The sequence below is a fragment of the Oryctolagus cuniculus genome, chromosome 12 (genome assembly GCF_964237555.1).
Source record: "Oryctolagus cuniculus chromosome 12, mOryCun1.1, whole genome shotgun sequence".
In the NCBI taxonomy this organism is placed as follows: domain Eukaryota; kingdom Metazoa; phylum Chordata; class Mammalia; order Lagomorpha; family Leporidae; genus Oryctolagus; species Oryctolagus cuniculus.
In genome coordinates, this window is record NC_091443.1 from 92,102,837 (window position 1) to 92,122,872 (window position 20,036).

Genomic DNA, 20,036 nt, shown 5'->3' on the forward strand with positions numbered 1-20,036 from the left:
CCACGGGAAGTAATCTGTTAAATGGGAAATGCCTTTTTTGTCTGACAACCATAATTCCTACAGAATAAGTGCGCTCTCCCAGACATTTAAACAGAAAACACAGTTTGGCACAAAACAGAAAGCACTGTGGAAAATCCTGGTGAAATAGCTATTCTTGCCTGAGTGAGCCTGTTTGCTTGTTAAGTTTGCATTTCTTTTAAGGCTGAACTTTTTAACATGATAGTTTGTGCATTTTTAAAATCAATATTGAAAGGATGATATTAGTCCTGACCAAAAGCAGTTTCAAAGGCTAAGGAGAAAGACAATCCACGTGTCACTCAAAGTGTAATAGGAAAATTACATGTATTTTTAGAATGCTTCCTATTTCAGTAGAAACTCCAGGATTTTTCACTTATTTCAGAGGCAGAGAGGATTCTCAGGTACTTGTTCTGTCACCTGTTGCCAACCAATCCACTTTGGATTTGTAAAACTATAGTTCTGACACTGCCAAGTTCCCATGAAGGTGCGTTTTTTGGGTTTCTATTCTATTCTGATCCATGCATCTCTAGGCATCCCAGTAACACTTTGAAACATTGATCTAATATATACTTGCGCATCTTCTATGTGCCATGTTTTGGGCACAGGGATTGCAGTGGTGAAGTTTGTGTTCTTGGATTTTAATTAAGTCTGTCTGCTTTAAAAAATCGTCCTGGTTATTACTGGCCTTTGATCCTTACATTTAAAATTTAAGGTCAGCTTGTCAGATTCTATTGAAAACCTTAATGGAATTTTGATTGAAGTTACATCATTAGAATTATCGACTGTAGGATCGTCCCATCATTCTTCTAAGGTTGCCTTTGATGGTCCATAAGGTTTTTAAATTCATTGATCTGAAACGCAGAGTTACAGAGTGACATCTTCCATCCACTGGTTCACTCCACCAATGGCCACAACCGCAAGGGCAAAGGCAGCCAAAACCAGGAGCCAGGAGCTGCAGGGTCTCCGCGTGGGTCCAGGGGCGCAAATACTTGGGCCATCTCGCTTCTTTCGCAAGGAGCTGGATGGGGAGTGGAGGAGCCTGGACTCAACCAGGGCTCAGGGGTGCGGATGCCACCACAAAGGTGGCCTCTTCATAGTTTTCAGATTTTAAAAATGATGGTCACGGGGCCGGCACTGTGGCATAGTGGGTAAAGCTGCCACCTGCAGTGCCGGCATCCCATATGTGCGCTGCTCCACTTTCCATCCAGCTCTCTGCTGTGGCCTGAGAAGGCAGTAGAAGACGGTCCAAATGCTGGGCCCCTGCACTCGTGGAGGAGACCTGGAAGAAGCACCCGGCTCCTGGCTTTGGTTTAGCACAGTTCCAGCTGAAGTCAGGAGCCAGGTGCTTCTCCTGGTCTCCCATGCGGGTGCAGGGCCCAAGCACCTGGGCCATCCTCCACTGCACTCCCGGGCCACAGCAGAGAGCTGGCCTGGAAGAGGGGCAACCGGGACAGAATCCGGCGCCCCGACCGGGACTAGAACCCGGGGGTGCCGGCGCCGCAGGCGGAGGACTAGAACCCGGGGTGCCGGCGCCGCAGGCGGAGGATTAGCCTAGTGAGCCGCGGCGCCGGCCCCCAGTAAGGTTTTGATGGGCACCCTTTACTAGGATATGGAAGTTAGCCTTTATGTTTCCCACTTTCCAAGGCTCTGGGGAAACAGCTGTTGGGTTTCAGCGTGGTTTCTCTGACTGAAAGTTTTCGGAGACGTCGCTCCTTAGTTCGCTGGTGTAAGATTTTCACGATATATACCCTGGGTATTAATTCACCGAAGGGCCGGGACCCGGCTCAAACGCTCTCACACCGGTGCGGGGCGCAGTCAGCCGCGCCTGGATCCAGTGAGCATGTTCCCTCTTCCTAAACGCCGTCCCGGTTCGCCAGACCCACGCTTCGGCCAGGTCCGGAGAGCCGGCATCTCGCAGCGGCGGACAAACTCCCACAACGAGCTCCGCGCACAGCGCAGGCGCGTACGTCACCCCCCCTCCGTCCCGCCCCTTCCGCCCTGCACGGGCGCCGATTGGCTCGAGCGGCCGTATAAGAAGTTGTGCGCAGGCGCACAGCCCCCTTTCCTCAGCTGCCGCCAAGGTGCTCGGTTCTTCCGAGGAAGCTAAGGCCGCGTTGGGGTGAGGCCCTCACTTCATCCGGCGACTAGCACCGCGCCCGGCAGCGCCAGCCCCACCAGCCCCGCACCATGGCCTCCGTCTCCGAGCTCGCCTGCATCTACTCCGCCCTCATCCTGCACGACGACGAGGTGACCGTCACGGTGAGTGCGGGGCGGCCGGTCCACGCGGTCCCGGCGTCCCTTCCGGCGCGGCGGGCGGGCGGGCCGGCCCCGTGCTGGGCCGCGGGCGGGCGGGCCCCCGCGCTGGGAGGCATGGGGGCGGCACGGGAGCCCTGCTCGGCGCCCCCGGCCTGGCCGCGTGACCCGGGAAGCCCTGGCAGAGCCCGGGCTCGGGGCGCGTCGCGTCGCTGGTGGCGGGCGCGGGTTGGAAGTGGGCGTCCGGGGGGGAGCGGGGAGCGTGGCTGTGCCCCCGGTGGTGCCCCGCTAGCCGGCGCTCTGTCGGTTTCAGGAGGACAAGATCAACGCCCTCATTAAAGCAGCTGGCGTCAACGTGGAGCCCTTCTGGCCTGGCTTGTTCGCGAAGGTAAGGCCGACTGGACCAGGTCAGGAGCGCTTGTCCCTACGCCCCAGCCCCCTAAGTAAGCTCCGGCTGGTCAGACCCGGCTCTTCGTTCCTTATCAGAAAGCGAGAGGAGCGCTTGCTTTCCCGGACTCCCGTGGGGCGCTGGGCTTTGCCGGCCGCCCGTGTTCCAGGCCGATGGAGACGGGGCCCCTGGCCGGAGCTGGTGCAGGCCGCTGAAGGCTAATAATAGCCTTGGAAGGCTCTCGTTGGCCTGTGTGCTGGGGTTTCGCAAGAGTGACAGTATGCACCCGGGTCAGCTTTTAGTAAATCCCCCTTTGAAAATGGCCCAGGCGGCCAGCAGTCTGAAATAGGGAATTCTGGGAAGCGCACGCCGGCCGCAGAACGTGCAGGAGTCTTTAGTTGCTTCAGGACGCCTGACTGCTGACAGGTTACTCGGGGCCGGTTGTCCCGTGTGTAGGAGAGGAGGAGTGCGGGTAACTGGCCCCTAGTGCTGCGCACGCGCAGTGCAAGCGCCGTGAGAGGGCTGGAAAGCTCAGTGGTTACTTGTGACAGCTTCAGTACAGCAGTGTGCCTCGCCTGGAATCTTAATCAACAAGAGAAGTCACTGTTGGGAGGGAAAGATAAGCTGCTTGATGCCCTGGGCGGACACCGTGCAGGTGTGGTTCCAGCCGCTGGGAGTCGGAGGCGGCTTTTTATCCTTTCCCTGAGTGCTGTATAATGCTGCGTGTGTGTTTCAGGCGCTGGCCAATGTCAACATTGGGAGCCTCATCTGCAACGTAGGGGCCGGGGGCGCTGCTCCAGCCGCTGGCGCCGCTCCGGCAGGAGGCCCTGCACCCGCGGCCGCCGCCGCCCCAGGTAGGCAGCGGGTGTGCGGGGCGGGTGGGGGGTTGACAGGGGAGTTGGTGATGGGCGGCTTCCTGCGGCGGGGGTGCCGTGGGTGCTCGCGGAGCCTGGGTCCGGAGCAGCGGGACTGACGCGGTCTCTCCTTTCCAGCTGAGGAGAAGAAGGTGGAAGCCAAGAAGGAAGAATCTGAGGAGTCTGATGACGACATGGGCTTCGGGCTTTTTGACTGAGCATTATCTTGTTCAATAAAGAGCTCCACTCCTCTGGGTCGTGCTGGGCGTTGGGGACCGTGCGCAGCATAGATGGCCTCGCGCTGCAGAGCACCTGGTGTGTCGCGGGGCTGTCACTGGCCCTCCGTGCTGGGGGTCCTGTCACACGCTGGCTTTGGGGCAGCCCTGGCCGAGCGCTTGCAGAGTGCGGCCGACGTGGGGGTCAGAAGTGACCCGAGGGGCCCGGCTGCTGGAAGGGAGTGAGTCAGACCCAGCCTATGTGAAGGACGAGGGTCGCCTAAAGCAAGTTCTGAAGTGCCCCGGACTCCCAGGTCACCAGTTCATGGCCCGGGGCTATTGTTCCCCGAGACTTTGGACTGTGGTGTCCTGTGCGTTCCGAGGTGGCTGTGCCCCCGCAGCGGGCCGTCTGTCAGGTGTGTCCCGCGGTCCACTCCGGTGTTAGCCGAAGGCGGGCGACATGGTCAGGGAGGACAAAGGAGCTGTGGATCAGGTGGATTAACATCTGCCGCGGGCCGCGTGGAAGTAGAGGCTGGGTTTCCGGTGCGAGCCCGGCGCCCTGCCCGGGATCCCGCTGCCCTCGGGGACACGCCCACAGGGGGTTCCGCCGGTGCTCCCTGTGTCTCGTAGTTAGCCCTCACGTCCTTCACAGCTGCAGCTGGGGCTTCCAGAAAGCCTCACCGCCCGTCCGTCAGGCTCCGGGGTGTCCCGGCTGGTCGCCAGCACTCCGGCGTGTATAGCCCGGCCCTGGCCAATCGGCGTCCGCGCCGGGCGGAAGGGGTGGGGCTGGGGGCCGAGCGCGGCCGGCGAAGCTGAGCTGCTCAGGTCAGCCGCAGGGGGCGCGCGCGGGCCGTCCGCTCTGCGCATGCCCGGGTGTATCCCGCGCGTTGCGGTTCAGCGTGCTGGTTAGTGCGTGAGGAGACGCCGCGTGTGCGTGCGTGCAGGCCGGCCCGCGCGTGGAGGGAGTCGGCGGTCGGGAGCTGGGCAGAACCGGGGACTGGGTCAGAGTGACTCGGTCCTGTCACAGGGCCGGCCGTCCCGCCTCCGCGCAGGCATCCCCGTGGGAATCCAGCCTGGAAATGCAGGCACTCCGAGAGGCAGGTGGGGGGAAGGGACTGCCGCTGCTGCGGGGCTGCTGGGGACCGGCCCCGGACACAGGCTGTGCGCCCGGTGCGAGGGGAACAGGAGTCACAGGCTCGGGGTCCAAGGGTGCCATTGCCTCAGCACCGGAAGGACGCTTTTATCTTCCAATGGACTGCCATATTCCTGCATTTTTAAAACCCGTAAACAAGCATTGCTTACAAATTTAAAACATCAGTTTGCACTTTTGTTAAAAAAGGGAAGGGGTGGGGCTGGCGCCAAGGCGCAGCAGGTTAATCCGCCTGCAGTGCTGGCATCCCATATGCTTCACTTCCGATCCAGCTCTCTGCTATGGCCTGGGAAAGCAGTAGAAGGTGGCCCAAGTCCTTGGGCCCCTGCACCCGCGTGGGAGACCTGGAAGAAGGTCCTGGCTCCTGACTTCGGATCGGCGCAGCTCCGGCCGTTGTGGCCAACTGGGGAGTGAACCAGCGGATGGAAGACCTCTCTCGCTGTCTCCCTCTCTCTAACTACCTCTCAAATAAAATCTTAAAAAAAAGGGGGGGGTTTCATATGGAAGAGAGGCTCAGCTTCCAGACTCAAGTTCCAGAGGTGAGAACTCTGAGCAGTTTTGAGACCGTTTTAGCTCAAAGTAAAAACAAGGACAAGCTTTCCCGGGTGTTACGCCTCGGGCTGGGATAGGGCAGACAATTTATGCTTTGGGAGGAGGTGTGGGCAGGATGCCTCTGGGCTCCTGAGCTCAGTCAGGTCAGGTCCATTGCCACTGAGAAGGGCTGTGTGGCTCCAGCTGAGCCGGTTAACCTCTGTTCTACAGTTTTGTGGTTTTTGTTTTTTTGTTTTTTTGTTTTTTTTTGAAAGGGAGAGACAGAAAGATCCAAGATCTTCCATCTGCTGGTTGACTCTCCAAATGGGCAGGTACAACAGCTGGAGCTGGGCCAGGCCCAGATCTCCATCTGGGTCTCCCACATGGGTGCAGGAGCCCAAAGCACTTGGGCCATCTTCCACTGCTTTGCCTGTGGAAAGTTCCCATGTTCGCAGGGAGCTGGACTGGAAGTGGAGCAGCCAGTGGGGTGCTGACGTCACAGGTGGCTTAACCCACTGTGCCACAAGCCGGTTCCCTGTGTGCCACGATTTCGTGTTACGCATGGTGGAGATAATGAAGGAACCTCCCTCACAGAATTCTAGGATTAAATGAGATGGTACATGTAAAACATTTAGCATACTTCCTGTTTGAAACAAAAACTTTTTTTTCCTGTGATGTTCAGCAAGTGAAAATGGGAATCAAACAAATGACCCCCACTGTGGGGGGACTGTTTTATTTTTAGGCCTTTTCAGTATTTGTGAGTGTGCTCAAATATTGGGTTTTCAAGATGAATGAAATTAGTGGGTTGATAAAATTGCATGGATCCTGTTTACAAGCTTTGCTCTGACAGGTGCTGGCTCGGTGCTGCCCCACAGTGGCCAGTCCTCGGAATGGCCAGGTGGATAGGAAGGCACACTGCACACCGTTCTGTTCCTGGGCTGTCTGGGGTGTGTGACCCCCACAGTCAGGGCTGTCCAGCTGAGCGAGTGATTCTGTAGCTTGGTGAGGAAGGCCATGTTTGAGTACCTACCTGCGACCCCGCCAAGAGGAAACCAAGTGCCCTTCAGTGTGTTCCTGCCTCCCTCCTCGTTTACTTAGCACACTTGACTTTTCCTCCTCACACACTCGGGTTCATCTTTGTCCAGAAGCAAAGAGAGACGTCCTTGAGCCTCTGTGCTGTCTGGTGCGCCCTTGGCCTTCGCCCAAGGTTGTTGGAAGCAGCAGCCACAATGAAAACCACTTCTGCTTTGGCCGTAAAAACCTGTGAAGGCTGTTGCGTCGTGACTGTCTCCTCAGTAAGGTCGCGTGTGAGAAATTCTTGTAAAGTTCTGAGCCAGGAGGAAGTGGATGTCTTTGGGGGGAATTGATGACCATCTTCCTTCCTCCCTGTTCCATGTGATTATTTTCATTGGCTATTTAGGGTTTCATTGTCACCATCTTCTATAACAAGAAGAGCCCTGTGACTTCTCACTCTCTCCTGTAGTAAGAAACTCAGTGCCAGGCAGCCTGCCCCATCTCAGCAATGAACTTGGCCCCAGTGGATAATGCATTTGCTTCTTCCTCCTTTTGTTGGTGCCAAATTACCCCCACCCCCAATGGTGTGTCTCTATACTTTGGTTATGTGCTCATGTCCTTTTGAGAAAGAGGAAAGGAATCTATAAATTAAATGAGAAGTGAGTATATTTGAAGGTTTCCTTTGTGGCGAGAACTTACTTGAGACGGTTGGAAGTCAGTGGTTGTACTTGGATTTGAGACGTTTATGGTTCAGAGGTTTCAGGCCGTGGTGTTTCTTTACCTGGGAAAATGAGAACCTCCTGTAAACAAGGCCGTCAGGGAAGTTGTGAGCTGTGGTTGAAAGATCAGGAGCTGTTCTGGCTGTTTTCATATCCACCAGGGGTGAATCCGCGTGAACAGTTGAGACACTCCGATTTGGTGGCCTGGTTGGACCAATGGTATATTCCCACCCTTGTGACTGTGGACAAGGCACAGCAGGGCCCCCCTTCCCTCTTGTGTTCTTTAAATACAAAAAGTGTCCCGGAGGGGCAGGTGTTGAGCCTGGCAGGTAAGGTGCACATATCCTGCATTGTGGTGCCTGGGTTCCATACTCGGCTATGTATCATCTTAATGGGCTGTGTAGGGTTTTGTGTTTACTCCCGCATTTATACTAATGCGAGTCCTGTGAGTCCTTACCCTGTGACTGAAGCTGCCTGCTAATGCAGTCCCTGGGAGGCAGCCGTGATGGCTCAAGGCCTTGGGTCTCTGCTTCCCACATGGGAGACCTGGATGGAGCTCCCAGCTCCTGGCTTTGGCCTGGTCCAGGTCCAGCCCCAGCTGTTTCGGGCATCTGGGGAGTAAACCTGTGAATGGAACCTTTTCTCTTTCTTTCAAATAAATAAATAATATATTTTTTTCCCCTTGGGAGGTTGAGATGTCATTTTCGTAACAGCTCAGGGCAGTAAGATCAGTTCCCAGGTCCCTCTTTCAGACTCTGGGTTTTCCCTTCTCATCGAGATGGATGGCTCCTGGAAAGGCCAAGGCTGCTGGGGCAGGGACACTGGTCCTGCCTCAGTGAGCTGTGTGGCACTGGACAAGCCCCTGGCCTTCTCTGGCCCCTCAGTGTGAAGGGCCTTCAAGGGCACCAATCCCAGCCACCCTGCGGCCTGTGCAGGAGGAGTCACCCTCCCGCCTGCAGGGCCCTCAGCTCTCTGCTCTGTTTACTTTCCAGGAAAGCCTCCCTCCTGTTTACTCAGCGAAGATTCTTCTAAGACAGGCTAAGCACACGGTTTACTCTGCTAACAAGCCTTGGCATTTATGGCGAGGGCCTGTGTTGACTTATTCTTGATTCTCCATTGACATTCACTGGGCAACGCTAAGGCAAACACAAGGAGCCATCTGGGAGCGATGAGGGGTGGGAGGGGCCAGGAAGGCAGCCGGAAGGGCCCTTCTCTGTGTCTTGGTGAGAGTGGGCCCAAAGTTAAAAATAGCAACAACACCCTGCAGGGCAGGAGAGTCTGACCCTCTCCTTCAAGTCTGTAGATTATCTGGACACTTCTGCTAAAGATCTCCCAGAAGCTCCTTGTGTTCATTTTGGACAAGCCCATGTGTGAGCCAGCCTCGTTGTGGGCACCGGGGGTCAGTGGCAAGGCTCCCTGGGCCGCATTCCAGGACGGCCCCTTCCTCCCTTGGGCTCTGTGTCTTCAGCTGTAAGCTGAGGGGAAGTTGTCTGCACTGGGGCCACAGGGCCTGAAGGTTGCTCACAAAGGCAGGAGGCAGGCGGCCGGTGGCTCACAGCACCTTGTTTCTGGAGATCTGCTCGCAGGGCCCTGACCGACAGCCCCAGCCCTGGCGTCTGACCCCAGCGTTGCGGCCGCCACGTGCTATCCCCTGCCTCCGCCTCCCTCCGGCCTCTCTCCCCATCCAAGCCTGTGACCACACTGTCCACCGCGACCACGTTTGCAGAGGAAGCATCTCTGCAGGTGTGGGCACCGTGGGTTTGGCTTGGCTTTGTTGCCTGGAGACCGCTGACATCCGGAGCCGCTGGGTCGCCTTCTCTGCGTAATGAAAAATTGATCACTGTTTCCTTGGTCAACAGCCTCACAGCCGCTTCACCTTGGGGGGCAGTGGATGGGCGGGGCTTGCCCTGTAGCAGCTGTTGGCTTTCTGTCAGGCCTCCTGGGTTGGCTGCTTCTGGAGGCCGGCTGCAGGCATGCCTCTCTCTCCCATCTCCTTTAATCACAGTGAATGCCTTCGCCCAGCCCATCGGGGCACCGCGTCCCTCTGAGGCGGCATTTCTGCCCACCACGCCAGGGCGTCTTCTCTGGCCTCTCCATCGCCCGTTCCTCTTTGTCTCCAGAAATTTGCCACGCCCAGCGCCCAGCTCTGTCCCCTTCCGTTTCTCCTGCTTCTCCCCTTGGCTGTGGCTCGGCCTGGCTGCTCTTCTTGAGGGCAGGTGGTGGATCTGCCCCAAGAAACTCAGCATTCGATTTAGAAGGGACCCCAGAGAGCCCTTCTCATTTTTCACATCTGTGGAAAGTTCAGAGTAGGCTGGTGACATGGCTGTGGCCACACAGCTGAGTGGTGACAGAGGTTGGCATCATGGCTTCCAATGTCCAGTGGCCATGAAGGTTGTCAGTTTGGTGCCTCCCTAGAAGTCCATGGGGTGGTGAGAGGGTCAGGGGTGCCATCACCCTAGGAATCCCCTGGGCACCCAGCAAAGGGGAAAAGAAACAAGTCATAATTGAAGAATGGCTGGGTCTCTCTGCCGTGGAGCGTCGTGGCATGGTCACTCATGAGAAGAGCTTCCAGGAGTGATGTGGACTGCACATGGAGGAAACGTGACCATGCCCACCAGCTCTGGCTCCAGCTTCATGTCTGGAGTATGTGTGTGCCTCTCTCCTGAAGGCGAAGTGGTGTGTGGGCCCCTGCGGCTGTGCTTGGGAGAGCAAAGGGCCGATGTGTGTGTGTGGGGGGAGGTCCCTCAGCCTCAGGCCACCAGGTTCCCCTCCCGCAGCTTTCCTGTCGCCTTGCAGGTGCTCATGGGGAGCCATGCTGGGGCCACAGGGACTTGGCTTCTGGGGATTCCCTGGGCTTTTGCTCTCACTGGTCTTGCTGGCTCCAGGCCCGCCCTGCTCTGGGAGCTGATCCTACACCTTGCTGCAGGGCCCCAGGGACAGCCGCCGCAGATCAGGCCTCAAAGCCTCTGATTCTCGTACTCAGAAACTTCTTGAGTTGCTTAGTCCGGGGTCTCCGGCTAGCTCAAGATCTACAGTTGCTTGTTGGGTCTGCATCCTTAGTGCCCCGGGGTGGGGTTGGGGTGGTTGCCCCCAAGGAGGCAGTGCTGTCGCTGACAGGGCTTGCAGTTGCCAATGCGTGATGAGGCAAAGGCAGACTGGCTTCTACTTGGTTTTATTACTTGCATTCCACTCTGCACACTCAGCGCCTGACCCTGGGGGATGGAACCACACCGCTCCCGCTGCCCCAGGCACTCCTCTGGTATGGACAGAGACTTTTATTGATTGGTATTTTAAAAATCATTTTTTTTTAGTACAGTTTCAGATTTACAGAAAAATTGAACTGAAGGTGCAGCAATCTCCCACATAGCCCCGACCCCTGCGTGGGAACAGCCTCCCAGGATGAGCATTTGGGGTAGCAGTTAAGGTGCCGCTTACATTACCTGTGTCCCATACTGGCCTGCCTGGCTGGAGCCCCAGCTCTGCTTCTGATCCAGCTTCCTGCTAGCGCACGTTCTGAGAGGCAGCAGGTGATAGCGCAAGTGCTTGGATCCCTGCTACCCACGTGGGAGACCCGGATGGAGTGCCTGGCTCCTGGCTTTGGCCTGGCCCAGCCCTGGTGGTTATGGAAATTGAGGAGTGAACCAGCAGTTAGAAGATCGATCTCTCTCTCTTTTTCTCTCTCTCCCTCTCTCTCTTCTCTGTGTGTCATTCTCTGCCTTTTAAAAAAGTCCCAGCCCACAGTACATGTACTCCTATAGAAGAACCTTTGATCACCCCAAGTCCAGAGCTTCCTGTATGGCCCAGTCTGTTCTGTGTGCTTGGAAAATGCCTGCGATCCCTGTACTGTTGTAGCACCGCTGTCCTTCATATCCTATGTCCCTGCCTCTCCATCCCATACACCGGTACCCACTGACTTGCCGTCTGCATAGTTAGGCCTTCCCCAGGATGCCGTAACATTAGAATGACAGCATGCAGCAAAGTGTGTGTTGAGCTCCCCTGCGCCTCTTCCTGGCTTGGTAACACAGTTCTTCCAAGCCCCACGTGACGTCACGTATGCCACAGCGTGGCTCCCCATGCATCTCGTGAGAGGCATTACAGCTGGCACTGAGCTTTGGCAGGTGTGAATGGACACTTGAGAGCAGGCTTCGAGCGGGTGCACATTTTCAACTCCATTGGGTACATACCAAGGAGCACCATGCCCAGAATTTTCTGGGTTTCTCTTTGAAAGTTGAGAAGTCTGGTGGGCGTATGCCTGAGGGTGTTGCTGGCCGCTGCCACCACTGTCCTTTTGGGCCAGGCACCTGCTACTTCTCCAACTACACACATACACACACACACTTGTGCACACACACACACCACAGGCTTCCTCCTGCCTCTGTAGGAGATGGCACAGTGCTTTTCGTGTGGAAGGCCTAGAGCATTCTCTGGCCACTCCTGGATTTGGTAGTCGTGATTTAAGTAACTGAGTTGCAGCACCTGAGGCCTGGCTTGGACGTGCATGCACACTGATGACGCAGCTCGTGAGCGAGCCCAGCTACCCCGGGCATCCGGCTCTCAGTGCCCCAGGAGGGAGTGACTGAGTGGTGTGCTGCGGCTGCTAGTGGCGCCGTACCTGAGGGCTGGAGATGGGGTGGCCTGCTAGGTGGATCAGGCGGCAGGGTGGGAGGGGAAAGTCCCAGGGTGAGGGGATCTTGTTTTCTTAATGCCCCTTACCCAGGGAAGTTATAATTCCACTTCCTGCGCAGCTGTGACATCAGAGTCATCCTATCTAGGACAGGGATATAAGTGGAGAGAGGGTCACCCACAGGGGCATGGTTTGGTGCTCAAGCTGGGTGCTCCATCCTCGGCCAGGGTCAGGTTCTGGTCCTCCCCTGCTTCTAGGCTCACCAGAGAAAGGACCTGTGTTGGCCATGGGCCTCCTGCTTTCCAACTGCCCCTCCCAGCTCAGCAGTGCTGGGCCCGGGGGCTGACCCCCTGCTGCCATCAGTGCCTGGTGCTGGGGCTCCCTCCTTGGTGTCAGTGCCTCCTCAGCTCCAGCTGCAGCCCAGAGCTTCCCTGGAGTCAGCAGCAGGGCCCTCAGAAATGGCACAGGAGCGTGCTCGGGCTCCTGCCACCCACATGGGAGACCCAGATGGAGGTCCAGGCTTCTGGCTTTGGCCTGGCCCAGACTTGGCTGTTGCGGCCATTTGGAGTGAAGGAGCAGATGGAAGATCTGTCTTTTGTTTATTTATTTATTTGAAAGGTAGAGTTATATAGACAGTGAAAGAGACAGAGAGAAAGGTCTTCCTTCCATTGGTTCACTCGCCAAATGGCTACCATGGCTGGCATTGCACTGATCTGAAGCCAGGAGCCAGGTGCTTCTTCCCGGTCTCCCATGTGGGTGCAGGGGCCCAAAGCACCTGGGCCATCTTCCACTGCTCTCCCAGGCCATAGCAGAGAGCTGGACTGGAAGAGGCACAACCGGGACTAGAACCTAGCACCCATTTGGGATGCTGGTGCTGCAGGCGAAGGATTAACCTAGTGTGCCACAGCACCAGCCAGAAGATCTGTCTCTCACCCTTCTCTGTCTCCCTGCCTTTCAAAGAAATAAATACATCTTAGAAGAGAAGAAGAAATGGCCCAGGAGCCCTTGCTTTCTGCTGACCTCTGCCCCTGCTGGCTCACAGAATGATGTTGCTGCATCATCCAAGCACTTCAGCTTTTAAAACTTACTAATTCATTTCTGTTGCATTTTGCAGAAGTACTGATCCGCAGCAAATTGGCATGAAAAAAACCACAGCAGCACAGATTCTTGGTGGGAGACTCTCCAGGCAGAGAGGGGAACCATGGCTGGAGGCTGAGGGCTGGGGAGATGGGTGGTGAGGTTCAGGAAGGAGCAGGAAGAGGTTTCTGTGGCCTGTGGCCCAGCATGTGGCTGCAGTTCATCGGAGTGCATTGTGTCCTTCAGAGCTGTCATGTAAATTGGAAACATTCTCACCGCCAACACTGAGAAAGTGAGCCAGCTCCATCACCCCACGCTGCAGCCTATGACATCACATGGTAACAACGTGTCAGTTACTAGTGATGCCTATCAAAACAAAACCAACCAATGGCAACTTGGCCCTTCCTCCGCAGGGCTTGGGGAGAACTCCTGAACCTCGCCCTGCTAAGGGCAGGCCCTGCCCTGGCTGGGTCAGTGAAGTTCTCCTTTGGGACAGAAGAGGGCGACAGAGACACAGGGTGGGTTCTTCCATCACCAGGTCATCTCCACTTTGTCCTGGATGTAGGAGCCGCAGGGAGCAGGCTTTCTCCTTCTCCCTAATTGACCTCACTCAGGGCACTGTCACCAGAGAGCATCCAGAGGGTGCCAGCCACAGGGAGAGGACAGGAAACTCAGGAGCCCTGCCAGAATGCTACGGCCTGGGGAGGCTTGGAGCTGGTGTTCAGCCGTGGGCTCTGAGTTAGGCTGCCTGGGTTCAAAGCCTGGCTCCTTGCTGAGTCGCTGTGAGACCTTGGAAAAGCCAGTGACTCAGAAGTCCAGTTTCTCAGCAGTAAGGGGGACTTGTTATTGGTGATTGGGGGGTTAAAGGAGAGAACCCGTACAGAGTACTTGTACTGTGCCTGGCCCACACAGATACAGTACACAGACACTGTGGCTTGCCTTCTCGCAGCCTCTGTGAGGGTGGAATCTATCACTCTTTCCATGTGGGCACTTCCCCCGAGGGCAGCCAGTTCCAGCTGCCACTCTGCTGTGGACCCTGCAGCAGGGGAAGACTTGGATCCAGGAAGTCTGCTGAGATGGATTCAAACCCCCAAAACTTTCTGTGGTCCCAGTTTTCTAAGGACTTATTCCCAGTTCTCCTAATGTCTTCTTCCTGCACACCTGCACAGCCCTGCACACTGTCCATTTCATGGCACTCCAGGGCCTGGCAGACCAGCTCGCCACCCGAAGTTGCTGTGCACTGCAGGGACTTTGGACAAGCTGCTTCACTCCTCCAGGCTTCAGTCTCCTTGTTCCACCTCCCGAGTCATTACGATAGTACCGGTGAATTCTGGGTGCTTGCCCCTGAGCAAGCGCTCAGCCCACAGCAGCAGCTGCAGAACCAGAGCTCAGGGCGGAGGGACACTTCACTGTTGCCACCTGCCAAAGGGCAGGCCCCACACAGGTGAGGGGCTGCAAAATGTTCGTGGACCATGGGATTAAAAGGTAAGTTTACTTTGGTGTAAACAAATCGAAATGCATAGTTTATTCAAATTTCAGGAACTCTTTAAAAAGCAGGTTTTACTTGTTTAGTTTGTTTGAATGCAGAGAGACGGACAGGTCCCATGTGCTGATTCACTCCCCAGACGCCTGCAATAGCAGTGTTGGGGGGTGGGGGTAGGGGTTGGGCCAGGCTGAAGCTCGGGGCTGGGAACTCAATCCAAGTCTCCGGCTCGGGTGGCAGGGACCCAGCTATGTGCACCATCACCGGCGGCCTTCCAGGGTGTGCACTGGCAGGAAGCTGCAGTCAGAAGTGGAGCTAGGAATCTAACCCAGGAATCCAATATGGAATGCCGTGTCCCTTTGTATGCATGGGTTTCAGTTTTGGTTTTTGTTTTTTACACCAAAACAAAAGCCTATCTTTTGACTCTGTTTCCTGTCGCACTTTCGGAGTGCGCTCGAGGACCGTCTTGTTTTGTTTGCAGCCCAGCAGAAGGGTAGGCAGTTTGGTCTCCATGCTGCAGGTACAGGAGTCGGGGCTCTGCTTATGCAAGACAGCAGGACTGGGAAGAGCACTGGGCTGGCTTCAGGGTCTGAAAGCTAGGCCAGGGCTACGCTTGCCCTTTTCTGTAACAGCAGCACAAAAAGGTGTGGGGTTTGGGGGCCTACAAGGCTGGAAATAGATATTGATTTTTCTCTCAGTTTTGTGTCCAGCCCCGGGAGGCCTTGTAGAAGATAAAGGTGTTAGAGTAGGGTTCTCATTTGGGGACCACTTTAGCGTCAATGACCCTGCAGAAGACAATGGAAGTGGGCAGCAGGGGGCGCTGTGACACTGGCAGAGTCGCAGCTTCCACGGGGACTAGGGACTGAGCAGAGCCCAGCCTGAATCAGGCCGACAGACAGCACAGGGGCCCACTGCCCTTCTCAGGAGACTCATGCCTGGAAGTCAGGGACGGGGTGGGCATTATGAGCAGTGGCTTTGCAGCGTGTGGCCTTGGATTTGAAGTCCTGCTCAGTTCTTTCCAGAGGTGTGATTTTGGGCAAGTCACCTCTTGGCGCCTCCATAGCTCATTGGACAAAAATTAATCTCTCTCCTGGGGCTGTCAGGAGAGCAGTGTGATGACGCATGTCAATTTCTTAGCAAGACGCAATGCCTGGCAGCCTTTGCTGCTATTAATGGCTGTGGGATTTGTGGGGCAGTCTGGGGCCCATGTGCTGTTGCGCCGGACTCCTTGCTGTAGCGCCGGACTCCTTGCTGTAGCAGCCAGTGGGGCTGCTCTTCCGGGACTTGTCTGAGCCTCTTTCTGCCCACACGAACAGCCCATGTCCTGCAGGCCCTATTTTTCCTGGATCTTAAGAATCCCATCCAGGCCCACGTGCTTACTGGAGGTCAGCAGGGAGGAGTGGGGCTGTGTGGTCCCTGCGATGCTGTCCACTCGCCTGGGCCTGTGTGGCGTGGGGTGAGTTCCTCACCCTCTCTGTGCCTGGATTTCTCCACTGATAGTGGGGGGTTAAGCACCGAGGTCCTGCTCTGTCTGGGGCGATGATCTAGGCCCATGTCCCCATCCTGGAAGCATATGTATATCCAACAGGGCCCTTCGCAGCCTGAGCCCAGAAGTGTGGTCTCAGGTAGGGTCTAGGCAGGCTCCTGGCTAGGGCCTGCAGAAGGGGTACCTGTGGACAACTTCCTGCAGCAAACAGGTGACCTAGGCCTTCATCACTGTCTGGCTTGCCCCTCCTATGCCCCTGCCGCCACCCAGATGTTATTCCCACGGACTTGAGGTGCAGGCTGTCTGTACACCCTTGGCTCTGCGCACCCCTGGTGCACCTGACCTGTGTGCAGCTGGCTGTCTCACAGTGCAGAGCCGCCTGGCCTTCTGTGTGGCTCTGCGTGTCCCCCGGGGCGTGGACGTAAGTGATAGCTGAGATCCACTTTATACAACAAACACCCAGCATGTCTGCAAGGGCGGGAGGTGCACCGGATCTTCTAGGAACACGGCTACCAGGTCGACTGGGAAGACCACGTGAGCTTGCACTTCATGTCGGGAAATCTGCTGCCCCACGTGAGATGTTCTGTCTGAGAATGCTTCTGAAAACGTATGACAGTGGTGTCAAAACGTTTATGGGGAAAATGGAGTTAAATAAAAGAGAAGCTTCTGGAGCCGGCATTGCAGCACAGTAGGTTAAGCTGTTGATGGTGACACCAGCGCCTCTTATTGGAGTACTGGTTCGAGTTCCAGCTGCTCCACTTCTGATCCAGCCCCCTGCTGATACGCCTGGGAAAGCAGTGGAGGATGGCCCAAATGCATGGGCCCCTGAACCCACGTCAGAGACCTGGATGGAGTTCCAGATGGAAGATCTCTTTCTCTCTGTCTTCCTCTCACTCTCTATCACTATTCTATTCACAGAAATCAAATGTATTTTAAAGAAGAAGTTTCTTTTCATGCAAAAACTTTTGGAATCCATGTATGTACAGTTTTTTTTTTTTATAATATGCTTTCCCATGAACTTTTGGAAAATCTATTTCTTTTCCTTCCTCTTTTTTTTTATATTGTCTTTCCATTTTATGTTTAAAGAGGAAAAAGAATACTGTTACTGCCCGTCAACCCCAGTCCCCTAAGTGAAATCTAACAAAAATACAGCAAAATGCCTACGGTGTATATAACAAACGATCGTGTGAGGTTGTAAGTGCCTCAAGCTTTGCTTCCTGGTCACCTGGTAATTAATGTGGACATGAAAAAGCAGGCGCTGCTGTGTGCCCAGGAATCTGGCTTCTCTTGGTGCCAGTAATGGCCAAGAGACATCATCCATTTCATTGCCACGTTCAAGTTTTTCAGAAACACAGCTTGATTCAGACATTCTGCTAATTGCATTTGGAAAGCACCTTGATTCTTTCTCAGCACCTTGTTTCCTTAAAAAAATTGTGTGTTGAATTTTGGACACCTGTGCGTACGTTCCCCCGCCGTGTCATTACCAGGGAACAGCATGGTGCAGAAGCTACCTGCATTCTGGTAAGCAGTGATCCCACAGGGAGCCTGTTAGCCAGAGCTGCCCTGCAGGGCACAGCTTTGTCTCCTCTGGGCGCAGGATGGGGAGGGATCCTCTGGTCCCATCTGAGTGTGAAAGACCTTCCAGAATGTCTCATTCATCATCAGCTCGCAGGGAGGAGACGTACATTCCTGGGGACCTCAGGGTCATACCTTCTGATGGCAAAATTCAGCCTGGCGCCCAGGCTCCTGGCATCCGGGCTTCTATCAGGACCTCAGGCTGGCTGGCATTGGACAGCAGCTAGTGGAAATACAGGTTTCCAGCTGGGGTTGGTGGATCAGCCTGCATCTGAGCAAAACAACCTCCCAACATGAAGTAACAATGTATCATGTTGTCTCTGGTCCCGGAAACGCTGGGACTGGCTATGTACCAAGCCAGCCTGGGGACCAGAAGGCATCCTGACATCATCCAGGTGTGGAGAGGAGATTCTGGGAGGTGGGGCCCAGTGGGCGGGAAGCCTGCAGGTGTTGTTGGAGATAAAGGTCAGAGAAGCCAGACTTTGGCGACTGCCACGTCCTGGGACCAGGTGCTTGGGCCCGGGGAGCACTGCAGATTCATATCGATTGGGGTGGATCTTAGCCCGAATTCCCCAAAGCAGAGGTCAAGTCAAAGGCTTCTGTGGGAGGAGCTCCTTTGACAGTACTCCAGGGAGTGAGAGAGAGAGTGCAGGGAAAGGAGTACCCAGTGATGTTGGTCTGTTCCATACCACCAGGTCATCTGAGAAGCTCCTGAAATGAGGCCCGGAGCTGCCCCGCTCTGGTTCAGGGTAGCCATGGAGCGTCCATGCCATGGTGGGCTCCTGCAGGCATCCTGGCCTCTCAGGCAGGGGAGATGGGGGTGGGATGTTGGGGGAGGAAGGAGCAGGCAAATGGCACCGTCACAAAACTGAGCCAAGCTTTGTGGAACTGGCAGCTGCAGGTGGGGCTCTGAACCTAGGATCACAGGAGTGGTTGGTGGGAGTCTGCGCTCCCTGAATAGGGGGCGGAGTGGGGGAGGGACCAGCTTCTCACCTCCTAGAGGCTTTATGCTCTGTCCTGCTGTGCTGTCTGCAAAACTCTCCCTTCTTCCTGTCTTTTTCTCCCTCTCCAACTCTTACTCTCACTCTCCTTTCATCTCCTTCCATTACTCTCTTTATTCCTCTCACAGGCTCCTTTTTTTTTTTTTGACCTCAGCCAACCGTGGGCTGTGTGCCCAGTGTTTGCTGATGCACTTCCTTCCTTCCTTCCTTCCTTCCTTCCTTCCTTCCTTCCTTCCTTCCTTCCTTCCTTCCTTCCTTCCTTTCTTTCTTTCTTTCTTTCTTTCTTTCTTTCTTTCTTTCTTTCTTTACAGGCAGAGTGGACAGTGAGAGAGAGAGAAAGGTCTTCCTTCTGTTGGTTCATCCTCCAATGGCTGCTGCGACCGTTGCACCGCACTGAGCTGAAGCCAGGAGCCAAGTGCTTCTCCTGGTCTCCCATGTGGGTTCAGGGCCCAAGCACTTGGGCCATCCTCCACTGCCTTCCAGGGCCACAGCTGAGAGCTGGACTGGAAGAGGAGCAACTGGGACAGAATCCGGCACCCCGACCTGGACTAGAACCCGGTGTGCCGGCGCCGCAGGCGGAGGATTAGCCTAGTGAGCCGAGGCAATGGCCCCAGAGGCTCTTTTAAAAAAAAAAAAAAAAAGTTTATTTTTTCATCTACTCTAAAGAAAGAGAGAGAGAGAGAGAGAGAGAGAGGAGAGATCTTCCATCCACAGGTTCACTGCCCAAATGCCCACAATAACCAGGGCTGGACCATGCTGAAGCCAGGAGCCCGGAATACCATCTGAGTCTCTCAAGTGGGTGGCAGGGACCCAAATACTTGAGCCATCATCTGCTGCCTCCCAGGACGCATTAGCAGGAAGCTGGATTGGAAATGGAGCAGTGGAAGTGGAGGTGGGACTCAATCCGAGGCACTGCAGAATAGGATGCTGGCGTCCCAAGTGGCGGCTTAGTGTGCTGTGCCACAGTACCCGCCCCACCCCCGCATGCCCTGTTTTGCTCTGCTGTGAGCTTGTTTTGTCTACCGAATTACATGGGGTGCTCTCTGAGGGCAGGAGACACCACACCTGTTTCTGCTGCTTCTCCCATTCCTTGGAGCCCACTGGCCCAAGCACATGTCACTCAGAGGCCAGTCAGTGTCCCCAGCCCCGAGAAGCTGGATGACAAGGATTGAGAAACCCTCCTTTCCTGTCCTGGGGGAATTCAGAGCCCTACATGATGCAAATCTCTGCCAGCCGTCCCCGTCCCCTTGGGTTCCTGCCTCCTGCCTCTGTGGACCCCGATTCTCCTTTCACTGTGAGTTTCAGCTGTTTCTTGATCTCTGCCCTGGAGCTGACCCCAACACAAATGCCAAATGCCAAAAATTCAGGTGGTGCACAGGTTACTGAGGATGCCTGGCTCCCCAGGAGGTGTCTCACGGTGCTCCGTGCAGTGGTGATGTCAAAAGCATTTCAGGCTATGCACTTGACTTTCTGCATGCTCTGCCAGCCTCCAGGCCAGCTGGCGGTTCTGCCGGGTCCTATCCTCCCACTCTGGAGCACGCCAACCAGGTGCCTCCCATTTCTGGACCAGCTCTGCAGGCCCATTGCTGGCGGGCCTTTCACAGACCCTATAAGAATCGGCCCTCATCAAGAAGCACCCGCTCCCTGG

General features: G+C 55.6%; 1 protein-coding gene across 1 annotated transcript; it reads left to right on the forward strand.

Annotated features, from left to right (window-relative positions):
* Positions 1-330: 330 nt before the first annotated feature.
* On the forward strand, positions 331-3,765 carry RPLP1 (ribosomal protein lateral stalk subunit P1). Its single transcript, XM_002722377.5, has 4 exons — positions 331-2,277; positions 2,585-2,659; positions 3,396-3,513; positions 3,652-3,765. Exons 1-4 carry the CDS (start codon positions 2,206-2,208, stop codon positions 3,729-3,731), a joined length of 345 nt encoding a protein of 114 aa, XP_002722423.1. The 5' UTR covers positions 331-2,205; the 3' UTR covers positions 3,732-3,765.
* The last annotated feature ends 16,271 nt before the right edge of the window (positions 3,766-20,036 follow it).